We start from the raw sequence: 14720 nt of genomic DNA, 5'->3' as shown, positions 1-14720 counted from the left end.
TAGCTTGTATCAATGCCCATGCAAAGATTAGATCAATTTCTCTGAATGTATTTGACATGTATGTGAAATGAGCTAAGTTTCCTTTTAAAGAAGGGTGTTGAATGAATTCTTTACTGTTGGTGGTAGCTTTGATTTTGCCCCCATTCAGCTCATGCCTCAGCAGTGCAATAGGAAAATGACTTTCAGAAGTAACTAGTTAGTTTAGGGTTCTTCAATTGCTGACTACCCAGCTTAAGACAAGAGGTCTAGGAGGAATTCTGTGCCCACTGAAATGAATGACAAAACTATAGACTACATCTACATAGGGATCTCACACCTAATGTTCCAAGTTGACCATCCAAAGGTACTAGTCACTTCTGAAAATCAGTGTCCTAGAACCTGAGGTTGCTCACTGGAAGCCAAAAAAACATGAAGACACTTGAATAAAAAATGTTAATATTTTGGCAAAGAATGATATTTTATAATTACCATACTATACATTCACACACACACACACACACACACACACACACACTTATAAATTATAATTCTTTGCCAAAATATTCTCAGGCTCTTATTTAAGCAGCTTCACTTTTTTGGCTTCTAATAAATTTGTAACACCTCCAGATTTCCATGACTGTGTGTGTACACATACACACATATGTTAGATGTAATTTTATATGCAATTTATGTGTACTTTTTATATGTCATTTAGAATGAACTCCCCTCCCCCTGGAGTTGCGGTTCCTTAGGGCCTCACTGACAAGCCTTCTGAGCTTGTCAAAGTCGGCTTTCCTGACGTCAAGGACTTCAGTGTTGCTGACTGACTTGCCAGCTTTACGGTGGATGGCGAAGGTGATCGACTCGTGGTTGCTGTCACCCAGCTTCCCATCTATCACTAAGTTGCTGATTAGGTCATCCCCAGTGGTAGTATATAACAGGTGGGACCTAAGTATATAGCTATCTAAATCCCCTAGTGGGATTTTCAAAATCACTTCGGAGCCTATCTGCATATTTACATATTTAAAAGCCTTTAAAAACAATCCTAACTGACTGGCCTAGGTCAAACAGGAAGCCTTGGGCAGAGCAAGAAACTGAACTCATCTCCTGAGTCATGAGCTACTACTTAAGCTACAAGTTCCTTCCTTCCACTATAACGTCTGTTTTATTATTCAATGTATTGAGACAGATTCTTAGCTTTTTTGAGGTGTCATAGACTTACTGGCTTTAAATAAATCATTGCATTTTTAATAATCTGAATCTGATCTGCAGTTTTTTTCAGCTTTTACACATATGCATGAGATAGTAACTGCCATTCTTATGGGATCTTCAAGATGCTCAAAATACGCTCAAAGCAGGAATGGTTTTGCATGATATAAAAGTAACATTTGAGGGTGGTCTGTGGTGGGGAGGGAGAAACACGTTTTTTAAAAAAAGTATATAGTGCATCTGTAAAAACAATTGTTATGATAGATGTATGCAAACAACAGGAATAAAAGTTTACTGTTCTCTACCCGAGGCTATCAGTCCTAGATATAGGGATCTTTAACGAAGTATGCAAGCATGAAATCTGGAAACAATGAATGAATAATGGAGGGGTGAATAAGTAAATGACTGATCATCATCAATTCATGTTTTCAACTTATAAAATAAATAATGGATAAGCATGAAAATACAGCTCGACAACTTACCATCACTTTTTAAAGGGTTGCAAAGTTTATGCTTTGACTGCAGTAGAAAACAAAAGCAAAAAAGGTGACATCTGCAGCAGAAATAGGCACGCACACTTTTGTAGTCAGGCAGGTCAAGAATTAGGTGATTTTAAATGACATATCCATATTATAAGATTTTGTTCCCACCCCCTGCTTTGCTTCCTGGTACCAAATAGCCCTAGGAAGTACAGAGGTGGGTTCTACTTTATAAGAAATATGAAGCCATAATAAGAGAAACTTTGTTGTTCAACAGAGCTGTATTTAAGTAGCCTGAATGTGGTTGAACATATTTACATAAATATATGCAATATTATCACTGTTACATAAATATATGCAATATTATACACTTAATTAATAACTATTCAGACTAGTACTCCAAAATGTGACTATCCTCAATTTTTTTCAGAGTTTTCTTTTGACTTCATTCAACTCCTAATGCCAAAGTCCTAAAAACACCTATGCATTTGTTTAATCTGAGCAGTCCTAGTGAAATCAATGTGACATATTAATTGACTTCAGTGGAAGCTGGATCAGTTTTCAATCACCAATTAAATAACCAAAGGCTATTTGTGGAGAGTGACTGTAGCACTAGACAGTACACACAGGATTATAACACGTTAGTTTTACATTGGAATATTTCAAACAGCTTTGCTGACAACATAACAAGCTGTGTGCATTTGACATGGTCTCTTGCTCCTGATTCCACATGAAATACTCTAATTAAACGATGTTCTTTAAATTTAACTTAATATAAATTCACTATGGTGAGTCCAGCTTCTAGAGTCAGCTTCTACATTCTGTATCTGTACTGACTCTAATTGCTACTAGTACTGCCTTCCTCTATTATTCTATTACTCTGTCTTTCTCTATTATTGCAAATACAAGAATTGATCTCAAGATGTACTGACTCTCTTCAGCTGTAAAAGCTATCTTTAATGAGGGTGTATTCATTATTTTCAGTCAGCAATGCCAAGAGGTCATAATCACTAAGAAAGACTTGTTGCATAAATATATTGTGCTTGATTTGTACATTTCAAGGACAGCGCATGTATTTCAGTTCCACCACAGCACCAGGACCATACCAGAATTCTTCGAAAATGCCTTTGCATTTCTTATGATCAAGGACCTGAGGAACAATGTCTTGCATTCAAAAGCTTGTCTAACTTTATTCCAACAACAAACCCAGTCCAATAAAACAGACTGTTCTAAGAAATCCTTGCTTTTTGCGTTTCTTCTCATTTGTGGAGCTGCCACTTCCTTGTAACAAGTTCATAGAGCAGCTTAAAAGCTGGTTGTTAAAGACATCTACCAAAGAAAGAAGATGATCTCAGTGAGTGAGCTGGGATCAGTGAGACTCACAGATACCTCTCAGGATCAGAGATCATATATCTTCCCACAGCCTCTCAGCCTGGTACTTCCCATCTTTATTTTTTTGCTCTCATGGCCACCTTAGAACACTATAAAACCAATATATCCCATATAGCCTTTCTTCTTCAGGCATCTTTATCCCTCATAGAGTTCAGGAGCCAGCTTCTTCTTTGTGCAGCTCAGACAGCTCACACTCACCATTCAAGTTATTAAATGAACTCAGAAGGACAGTAGGAAGTACAGTAATGAACAAAGCAGGAGACCTTATGGCATAACAGTGTTCTGTTCTTTTTGCAGAATTGGTCATAAAACTTTGCAAGAGAATAGTGATTTAAAAGAAGAGAAAAATATTTCAGTTAAAACAAAAAATAAACCATACAGAAAGACTGACTGAGAACTGAGGTAGCGAAAAGAAGAAACTTTAATTTATCCTCTTAAGATATGCACATCTGGTATTGTAGCGATAATATGAGGTGTAATGATTTTCCTCAGTAACAAGCTAGTTTCCTTGTACTTGGCCTTTGATTACAAGTTTTCAGCCATGCCATTCAAAAAAATATAGATAAGGACATTATAAAAACTCCAAAATAAGCTTGAGACGTTATCAAAACTGAGACATATTCAACCTTAATTAAAAGAGGAAAAGGACTGGATGTTAAACAAATCACAAACATTTACTGCAATGAAATATTAGTGTACATTAAAGCAGACTTGCCCATGAATAAAACATATTGCCCCCAGTACTCTCCAGGATGCAAACACTGCAGGATATGTGCAGTCCAGGGATTCTACACCAGGGTGCTGCAGCACCCTCGGGTGTCGTAAGTTCCTTTTAAGGGTACTGCAGGGGCCCATACAATATTACTACTGTTAGGTGTGCAAACACCTACATGTGATTCACAAAATAAACCTGGAGAATTTAAAAAAGGAATCCATAGCGCCAAAAGCATTCTGACTTTTTGTGGTCTTTCTGAGTTCTTTGCGACAGAAAACTTGCTCAGTTATTTGCCCATAGTAAAGAAATGAGCGAAAGATAAGTGGCATATTTTGAGGGGCACCTTCCGTTTAAAAAGGTTAAGAACTACTAATGTAAACAAAATATACTTCCTGTCACAAAATGTTTGAGAACTAATTTTGATGAGGCAGTCATGTCTGAGATTATAATTAACTACCTAGCTTGCTAGATCTGATAGCTGTATGTTCCCTGTTCCTGTTGGATCTGAGTACCTCCTTATCTCTATTACATTTGCCACCACAGCATTCCTGTGAAATGTGGAAAAGGCCTCATCCCCATTTTACTGAATGGAACTGACACCTTAAGATTAAGCAACATACCCAAGGTCTCCGAGGGATTCTCCAGCAGAGCAGGAGGCAGTTTCCCAAGGTTCAGAGAGCAGCTTAATCAGTGGACCCACCTTTGCTGCAGTGACCTTTTTGCCTCTGATTGAGTCCAGTCCTACTCAGTACTCTTGAATCACCCCAACTTCAGTTGGTTTATCTAGGTGGTTCCAAAAATACTTAGCCCCCCTGCCCTCTCATAATTAGTAATTGAAGGGTAGCTCTCCCACCACTCAGACCAACAGCCTAGCAGTTGGGACACTTCAGCCAGAAAGGGGAAGACCCAAGTTATACACTAGCTTACCAAGACATGATATGAACCCATTCTTGCTTCCCAGAAACATACTCTAAATACCAGGCTGTTGGTTGACGACAAAACCACTCCCTAGACCTCCTCCTGGGGCTGGCCCGCTGGGCAACCAAGCAGGGAAGACAGTAGGGATAGGAGGAGGAGGAGGAGAGTGATGCTTTCACTGATGCTTATCCAAGAAATATTAAGTGCAAGGCAGAGAAAAAACACTGGGTGCACAGACCAGAATTAAGGGGCCCCTCACATCTCACAGAGCCATTGGTGAGAGGAGCTACACTTTGGGCAAGTGCTCTCATCACTAAATCACTCAGTTAAAATGTCTGAGGGTTCTTCCTCCCTCCCTTCATCCTTTACCACCATGTGGGCAGTTACATAATGACTTGGGCAATCCTGTTCTATCACCGGTGGACTCTAGAAGTCTTAAAAGTGCCAAAAATTGAACGTAGGCAGCTGTGTATGTGCTAGCTAGACCTTGAAAGGGGAAATAGGATTTGTTCCTACATGACGTAGAAATTTTAACACAAAACCCACATGTACTATTCCACTTTACATACAATATAAGCTTGACAGATGAGGAAATAAGAGCAAAGGAAGGTGAAATGTTTAACATAGCTATGCATAACACAGGAATACCTGCCTCTTTCTTTATCAAGTTTGCACTGACAGGAATTTTATTATTTTGTAATTGTTGTGTACCAGTGTACCAAAAAATGCAGAGATGAATAATTACCACAGATTTACCTTGTTCAGATGTTGATCTTCAACTGACTTTTCATAGATGTGAATTTTATCTTCCAAAGATTGCTTCAGGTTATCAATCTTATTTCTGTTTTTGGATCGTTGCTTTTTGGTCTTAGACTGTTGTTATAAAAAGATTATCACATATCATTTTTTAATAGTAGCTAAAGCTCCTATATAGGAGATTGATATTGGTATTATTCTTATTATTTGTATTTATCCCCCATAAATTCCTCAGGTCTGGGGGAAGAAGCAGGTACAATGACAGCCCCCCCCAGTGGGTAGAGCTGTGAAATTGGAAGAGAGAAATTACCACGGGAAACTGCTACACCTGAGGATTTTTACCCCCTCCAATTTCACAGCCCTACCCACTGTTAATTCTTTGCTATGCCTGCTTCTTCTGATAAAGAATGCTTTCCATTTGAAAGCTCATCTAACTTTATCCCAACCATGCAGTTTTTCCAATAAAAACCCTACAAAATCCTTGCCTCTAGCAATGTATCTAATTCATTTAAGAATTATATTGTTTTCAAGATGCCCTACATGAATCATAAATGAACCAGTAATATTAAGGAGCACCCTACCATGCAATCAAATTATTCTTGACCTCTCTTTCTTTACAGGATATAACATTAAGTATAATATACTCCAAGGGAAAAGGCACCACCTATTCAAATATAAGTCTCTGCAAAGTCCTTTTCCTTTTCAAATAGTTAGGAAATTGTAAGTTTTTGAATAAGAACACTTCCCAATTCAATGAGCTCAATTTTGTTTATATATCAAGAAAATGTGAGTAAACCACGACACAACAAGGGAAAAGACATCACTTCCATTCTGGTACTATAATCTACAGTTCACAGAGAAGACAATTTTCTTTCTTCTGTGCAGAAACTTAAGGCAAAATCTGTAGGTTATAGTATTTGGCTAAGGTAATTAAACCGTTTCCACCTCAAACTTAAGAAAGCAAATAGAAAATCTGGTATCCATTAACATCTTGAGTCAGGTGCTCCTCATCTTCTGTTCATGTATATGGGAAAAGAAAAGTAGGTATGTGTACCAAAGTGAATTATAATAATTTTGCAAAAAAAATTATATATGTATATAAGAAAGTAAGCTTGGCTTCTGGCAAATGAGTAGATTACCCACTCAAGGATGTGAGAGAATCATGCAGACTTTCCTTTTTTAAGTGGACAAGATCGGGACTGCATGTTCCCTTTAATGCTGTCTAACTGAATCTCCCTTTGGCCTTCTCCCAGATAATGAAGCAGACTGACTTAGCACTGTGTACATGTCTCCATGGGAGTCTCAACCTAGGACACGGAGGAATAAACATACTTTCCAAACTCATAGAAAAGGTTCAAGAGGCTGTAAGCAGGCACAGTATGGCTCTAGTTCAGCATTTCCCAACTGTGCTGCAGCATACTGGTGTGCCATCGGACATGAACTGGTGTATTGCGGAATTCTGGAAAAACCAATAAATGAACGCTTTGTCTGTAACACTCTTGGGGGCGTGGCTCCAGCGAGTGCTGCACCTCCTGTGATGCCCAGAACCAAAGGGGTTAATGAGCAAATTATAACAAAAAAGATTTGCTCCTTGAGAGCATCTAGCAATGGTATAGTGTTAATATTAGCTAAGACAAAGCTTGTAAGATGGTTTCCCACAGACGTATCCTGTCTGTCATAAGCATAACTGTAATGTTAAAATTAACTGTCTGTACCAATCATAAGACTAATGTGGGCCCCAAGAAGCAGAACTAAAAAACAAAACTGCAAAATTTAGCTGACCTAATAGTTTTTGCTTAAAGGTCAGTAAAATTGACAAACCTGACCACAAGGTATAAATAATATATTTCAAAAAATTCCAAGTGGGTTGAATTTAGGCAGGAAAAAATTTTAATCTCAGACCCCAAAGGGATGTGGTGTAATTTGCTTATTGGGTAAACCTAAATTTAGGCAGTAACCTTTTATGATAATTTCTAACACCTTTTAACCCCATAAGGTAACAGCTGTAGGGTAAGATTGTGAGTGGCTCTAAAGCCAACAGATTAGCATAGGACAGGATACAAAGAAACACGCACGTCAGGTGACCAGTAGGAAGGACAAAACAGAATGGTCATTGCTGTTCTAAGCCTGGACTCCAGACTCCCAGTGTAAGCAAGGACCAGATCCTGACTGAGGGACCTTCCCTGGTGCTCCCTCTGACAGCGTCTATCAGGGACGCCTGACTTCACTGGATCAACTTGATGTGTACCTGGCACTGAGGGTCTATTGATAAGTTGCCAACCAAGTGGAAACTCTTTGTCAATTTGTCCGTCTGTTTTTATTATCACTGCCAATTTTTTTTTACTTTTATTGCCATATTGTCTGCTTATTAGTTTAACCTTTTTATTAACTGTTATATGTGTAAACCATATTTTGCTGCTAAAACATTTTTGTTTTGTTACTATAAGTAAAATTTATCTTTACTGTTTTACGTGAAACTTATCTTTGCTTCATGCCCAACTCTGCCTCCTTGATCCCGAACCAAACAGCCCAGTGGCTGATACATTTGCAGCGCCCAGTCAGCCTGCAACCAAACTGATACACTCACAGTGCCCAGTTGGCCTGTGACAATTCCACCTCCCTCCCATGAAGTGGCAGCACTGCAGGGAGGTGGGTGGCAGTGGTGGCCATATTATCTGTTGGCGGGAGGGGGAGGGGGTGGTGTGCTGCAATTTTTTTTTTATTTACATAAGTGTACCGTGGGATGGAAAGGGTTGGGAAACGCTGCTCTAGTTCCTTGGCTTCTCAGAAAGCCTCCCTAGTTATAAGTTTCTTTTGGCTTCCTGCTTCTTCCATTGGGGTTATTTTTCTATTTTGGGCTAGTAAGATAAGCATATTGGAGGGAACAGGGTTTCAAGGTGAGGTGATAGTATTGCTCAATGTTGCCTGAAAAATGTTTTTAAATGCTAAGAAGCTAATGAGGAGATGACAGAGTACAGCCACACCTGATAAGGCTGAGAACCTCTTATGAAGGTGAAGGGTTTTTGGGAATCCCTAGACAAAGCTGAATTTTTCAAGTGTTTGTAAGAAAGGAGATACTGTGTTAATATACTGCACTGTCAGAAGGGGCCGGAGTCCAGCATACTGCTTTTACCTACCTGTAAGTGATAAATACATTGGGCCATACAATTAGAAACTGATTATATTCTGTTTCCCAAATATTTGGAAAATGCCCTGTTCTCAGGGGGATACCACTTAATTGTGTGCATGTGTGTGTGCATATTAGTACACATACCTAAGAAAATGTAAAGTATTCAGATACTGATCCCACCTGTTTGTCAGGTACTGTTAAGCTCTGGTCCATTTTCAACAACTCTGCTTCCACCCACTCTGACTGATAGACCTGAAGCAGTGTTTTTGCTCGTATCTTGGGCAAAGCCAAGTTAGTGTCCAGCTGAGAAAAGCAGCAATGAAACTCTCGTCTTATATTAAGCAATTCTTCTTCTGATAATGAAAGAGGAAAACTCAAAAGTCTCCTGTAAAAATAAACAAACAAACATGCATTTATGTAAATTTGAACAGATTAAAATAAACAAGCAAAATCATGCACACATATTTCTACCATCTGGAGTGCTAAGGGTGGAACCTGAGCAAAATCAACTTCCCATGATAATTAACGTCCTCTCCTTTTCTGCCCTGCTTTTCAACCTGATACTGTGATTTCACATAGGGTTTACTGCTTTACTTGTTGCTGTAGAAATTCCATGATAATACTTTCAATTCAATATACAGAACAGTGGCCTGGAGAAAATGTGATTTTTCAGGAGAAAACAGATAGATTTTGCTTTAAAATAAATCTTTGGATCTGATCACAAAATTATTGGCTATTTTCCCCAGCGTATAGGTTTTTTCCTACTACTCAGGTAGTAGAACAGCTTCAGGGTTAGAGTCAATGGACAGAACATCTCTTAAAAACTCTCTGCTGTTCCTACACGACTGGCAGCTGTTGCTGTTGAGAGAACCCAAAACACCTATTTGCAGTCAAGCCCAGATAATGTCTCTCACATGCATACAAAAACAAGGTCTGTGATATTAAGCAGAGTTGGCAATAACAGGAGTTGGTCATCAGGTAGGTGGTATGTGATGAAGAAGCCATTTGAAAGATATTGCCAAGTGATAAAAGGCCATTTTCATTTTGAATGTACATTTGTTCAGGTTTTATACAGGTTGAGACTTCTTCATTAAGTGGGTGCCATAGCTCTACATTTGGAGGCACTAGATTTATATTCTACCCTGTGAATTTTTGTGATCTAACGCAATGTTAACTGTGATTTTATACAATATCTAACTTTGAAATTAAACGCATAAAAGTTATACTATGTTTTAACAAAATATGTACCAATTAACTGAAGGAAGGAGAGACTTCTTCACATTGCAAAAAAAGCTGGCAGGGCTTCCACCTCTCATGTATTCCCCCTCCTTCGCTCCCAAAGGGCATGGTGCTTGCATTTTACTAACTCTCTAATCCCTTTATTAATGATTTTGCCTTTTCCCAAGAGTTCCAGAAGCACCCGCTACAAAGTTACACTATGTAACAACCTCCCTGGTTGTATGACTGTAACAACCATACAACCTCCCTGTTCAATTTAACTGAGAGATAAATCACATGGGTGTTACTACGCCCCTGGGAAAACCACCCCCCGGCTCCGGCAGTACCTTAAATTCCCAGGCTCTGAGTAAGTACCTGACAAGTCTCTCTCACAATGATACTGTTTTAAATCTTTACATATAATTCTCCAATAAGGCAAATTCATTTGTCAACAACTGACTGCTAATTGATTTGATTTTGGAGCATCATGAAATAATTAGTGCATTAAGTAGTATATTTAGCCAGGAGAGATTGCTTAAACTGGTAAGTTATATTGCATAAGGAAGTTAGTGACAATGTTGGGAGTCACCATAGATACTTTTGCTTTATTATGTACAGAAGTCAGCCACTGATGAAAGCTGTGGTACCAGGCTGAATGTGATATAAAGAAGAATGGTATTAGCCGGGTTTGACAGCGTAGGCTGCAACATAGTTGCCTTCCCATCACCATGCCTGGAAGTCCAACTCTTGTCTTTGTAGTCAGCCTCTGGTGGCCTCAAGAAAAAAAGGGTCAGACTCTTAGCAGCATCAACTTTATAATTGGCTCAGCCAATTATAAACAGCAGGAGGAGGAAAGGTTCTAAATCTTTTTGCTTCCCCAATCCTGGAAAACATAGACACCAGTGGGAGCACCTGTGTCAGAGGAATCAACAACGGAATCTGATTACAACTTCTCAGGGCCAAGAATCTGAAACTGCAGGGGGAAGGGAACAACCAGTCTACTCTGAATCAGCTGTTCCATGTGGCTGGCCACTGGAACCTATGTACCACCACGACAGTGAGAGCAACAGGAGACAGAAAAATAAGCAGCAGAAACAGCATGTTGCAGACCAAACCAGTAATACAGAGCCACCCACCCCACATGGAAACATGTGTCCTAGTTGCAAGAGAACCTGTGGACCTCGGATTGGTCTTGTCAGCCATCTTTGGACCTACAGATAAGGCAATCATGGAAGACAATCATCCTCAACTGCAAGGGATTGTCGATGATGATGATGACCCCTGGAATAGCTCTCAGACAGAAGACAGGGTAGATTTGCACCTTATAAAATAACTCAGTAAGAGATATATAGTTTATGTTTTGCCAGCCCAAGATCGCTCAATTCATCAGATGCGGTGAAAGGATATGCACAGAGCAGTGTATAAAATGGAGAGACTGATTTGAATACAACACGCGGGAAGGTAGTGGCTATTGCTTGTTTGCCTCGCCCAGCACTGTCCCCTTCCTGCCCTCTACTCTCTGTCACTGTCTTCTTACCTTTTATATTTAAAGTACTGTTTCCATTTGATACACTGATCTGTGAATGTCCTTTCACAGCATCTGCTGAAGCAAGCTTGGCCTCATGAAAGCTTATACTAAATCTCTGAACTAGTTCATTAGTCCGGTGCAAACATACTCCACCTTTTGCCTTACTTCAGGCTAACAAAGCTAATTACTTCTCATAATTTTTAATTTTTTTCACTCAGTTATATTTCCTTCACTGTATAGATACGGTCTATTTGGCTACTTATGTGCCCATGATCAGTGTAATAGCTCAAAATGCAGAGAGCAAAATATGTACCTTGTATTACTTCTATTATTCTTTTAAAAATGTAACCATTTGCCAATGTTTAAAAACTATATAAAAATCAGACTGTGGCAGTTAAATGCAAAAAGGTAGAGAAAAGCATTTAAGAAATCCCTTAAAATGGGAACATATTCATGTTTCTTGGACCAGAGGCCCCTGTTACTTTAAAGGATGCAGCTTTGAGCAGTCTAAGCTGGCTACATGGGGTGAAAGGAGTACAGGAGCAGGCTGGTCCTAAGTAAAAGGGAAACTCCTGTGTGTGGCTGGGGAACCACATGACAGGAAGGGGGCAGGGCTTTGGGACACATAAGCCGGTGGCCTGAGTAAGAGCAGGCAGTCTGGTCCTACAAGCTGCAGGAAGATGATCCTCTGGGAGAGTTGGCTGCAGGAAAGAGGCCCATGGACACTCAAGCTATCCATGAGACTGCTGAAGGGGAAAAATAGCTTGAGCTGAAGTACTGACCCACAGTGGAGAAGAATTTTGTGGAAGCAGTTTGCTTATATTTCTGTTATGCTGAGGTTTCAGACCAGAGGACTGGATGCGGCTAACAGGGGTAAAAAGGAAACCACAGGGAGGCACCCAGTGTAAGGCTGCCCAGCTAGGGTCAGGGACCTCAGGAGCAGAGCAGCATTTAAGTAGCTGCACCAAGTTCAGGGAGCCTAGGGGCAGCACAGTGTGCAAGCAGCCGTGACAGGGTCAGGGACCCTAAGGGCTACCACACGAGACCAAGGCCAAGTCCTTGGAGGCCAAGAGGGTGAGACAGGGCTGGGGCCTAGGAGCTGAGGTCTGGGACAGTGGACCTTGCGCTGGAGGAAAAGGGATGAAGTCAGGAAGGCAGAACCCCAACAAAGGTTCAAGGCTTGAGGAGCCAGGGCCAGGGTGACCTCCAACCCCCAAACACTGACCAACATATACAGGGCTTGGGTGTGTCTATGGGGTTGGCTAGAGCTCATGTTTATTACCCCTAAGGCACAACTGTGGTTGTCTTAAAAGGGAAACGCACCCTGTAGAGTTTGGGGCAGAGGAGCTCCAAGGACTGTACTCAGAAGAAAGGCACCCAGGAAGAGGTTACCCTGGCCTGTGGAGGCAGCCGCCCCAGCTAAGACCTTATGATCAAGGCATGGCAGAGATAGGAGGTAAGGGGAGGCAGGGGAGCATACGTAGGCAGGTCTGACCACTAGGGGGTATCAGATGCTGGATGGATGGCCTGAGCCTGTCACAGGACAAATAAATTAAAAATGTAAAGAAGGCATTTTCCTGTTGAGATTCTAATATAGTTGTAAAGACCATTTTTCATGAATGAAAAAATTTCAACCGGTAATTTTTTTCTTCTTCCTTTCCTACTTTGAGGGTAATATCCCACAGTGCTGGAAGGGGACTGAAGAAGCATTAGTAGCTCCTCCACAGTTTTCTTTCTAATAAACAGAACAATGGAAGTTGCTAGAATTCTTAATAATAGTTTTAAAAAATGATGGTAAGTAAAAACAGAACTGTATTTATCAAATTACTATATGTCGTGGAAAATCACCAATCACTTTTGGATCACTTTTACTTACAGCTGATCCAAAAGGGACTTCTGGGCTCAAGCTCTGGTCCCTGAAGTAGCAAAGTGCTAGACAACCATTAGACAAGACTGGCTACCTGCTGTACTGTTTTTCAAGTCTTTGGGTTAAGAACAGTTCAGAAAAAAACAAAATATATTTATTTTTCAGCAGTTATCTTCCTGCCTCCCCAGAAAGAAATAACCTATTAACTTTAAAACTAACAATAAATATATAACAACAAGTATGGAATAATTAAAGCATTACATAGCATGTGTGCACACACATACACACTAATATAAAACTATATGACATTGTTTCCTCATTTTTTAGAAAAGGTTATTTTTATTTCAGCTTATAGTCCCACATGTTGTTCTTATTTCCATAAACTTTGCTCATGCTGCTTTATGCTTTGTTCCTGTACTAGATGGATCAACTGACTGTAGTCAACTCCTAAATTAAGATATTTGCATTTACAATATTTTACCCATTCAACGTTCTTATTTTAAGGCATCCCTTCTGCAAAAATTTACAATATATGTGCCATTCCACAAAATTATGTTAGATTCATACATACATACATAAAAGTAGTATGGAGAAAAAAAATCAATGGTTTAAAAAGCATTTTAAATTACTGTTATGCCATACCTTTATTAAAAAGAATTATAAGGTAATTTATATGTTGGTGGCAGCATAGTCTCTTGAATGATCAACAAAGCTATCATTCAGAGTAATTCTTTGCATAGAACTGGATATGACAGATATCTGAAAGCTGACATCTGGCTATCAAAATATCAAAACTGACACACAATGGATTGGATGTAAAGATAGAGACAGTTATTAAAACCCCCCAGATAAAAAAGCTGTGCAATTGTTACCTAGAAAAGTTACTGGAAATACAAGCGGCTTACTGTTGCTGTAGAATCTGACAAATACAGCGGAAACTACTGCAGATTGGAACAAAATTATCACAGAATCATAGAAGCTAGAAGTGGGAAAGACCTGTTAGGTCACACAATCCATATTCCTGTTAGTGCAAAATGGTTCTCAATAGGACATTCAAAGATAATAAGACAATACACTGAAAAGGCTTATGGAAATTTATTTACAATTTTGAATAAAAAACCAAAATGAGAATCAAAGAAAGAAATGAATGGATTTTCAAACAAAACAAACATTACAAGTAATGAGTGGGTTCTTTCTGCACATGTTTTTTTACCCCCTTGTCTACCAGGCAATAGGCAAGTTTATGGGGAGCAAGTTGAATCATACCTGGCTGGTACATATCTATAGTTAAGGGGAAAAATATCTCCGCTGTTATTTGAGTTCAAGATCGTCATTAAGGTATGCTTCTTTTAATGGAGCATGTCTGTAAGCCAGAGGACAAACTGACCAGCCACAGCAGTCCAGAAAAGGTTGGAATTTAGTTCTTGAGTTTATTTCATCAGAAGTCAGACTGGAAGGGACCACTTGGGTAACTGAGCCCAATCCCTGCAATTGCAGGCAACCACGTAGTATACATGAAGTGCAAGAAG

General features: G+C 39.6%; 1 protein-coding gene across 1 annotated transcript in view; it reads right to left on the bottom strand.

The window, feature by feature from the left end:
- Positions 1-14720, bottom strand: part of EVC2 (EvC ciliary complex subunit 2) — a 181904-nt gene that overhangs the window by 40756 nt on the left and 126428 nt on the right. The window contains exons 13-14 of the mRNA XM_090035570.1: positions 8759-8963; positions 5449-5565 (exon numbers count right to left, since the gene is read on the bottom strand). Of these exons, the coding sequence (XP_089891696.1) occupies positions 5449-5565; positions 8759-8963 (322 nt within the window). The remainder of the gene's footprint in view (positions 1-5448; positions 5566-8758; positions 8964-14720) is intronic.

Source organism: Crocodylus siamensis, chromosome 2 (genome assembly GCF_052110815.1).
Source record: "Crocodylus siamensis isolate JL-2025a chromosome 2, ASM5211081v1, whole genome shotgun sequence".
Classification (NCBI taxonomy): Eukaryota; Metazoa; Chordata; order Crocodylia; family Crocodylidae; genus Crocodylus; species Crocodylus siamensis.
The sequence above is the reverse complement of the archived record's forward strand: the minus strand, read 5'-3'. Positions and strand labels throughout refer to the sequence as shown.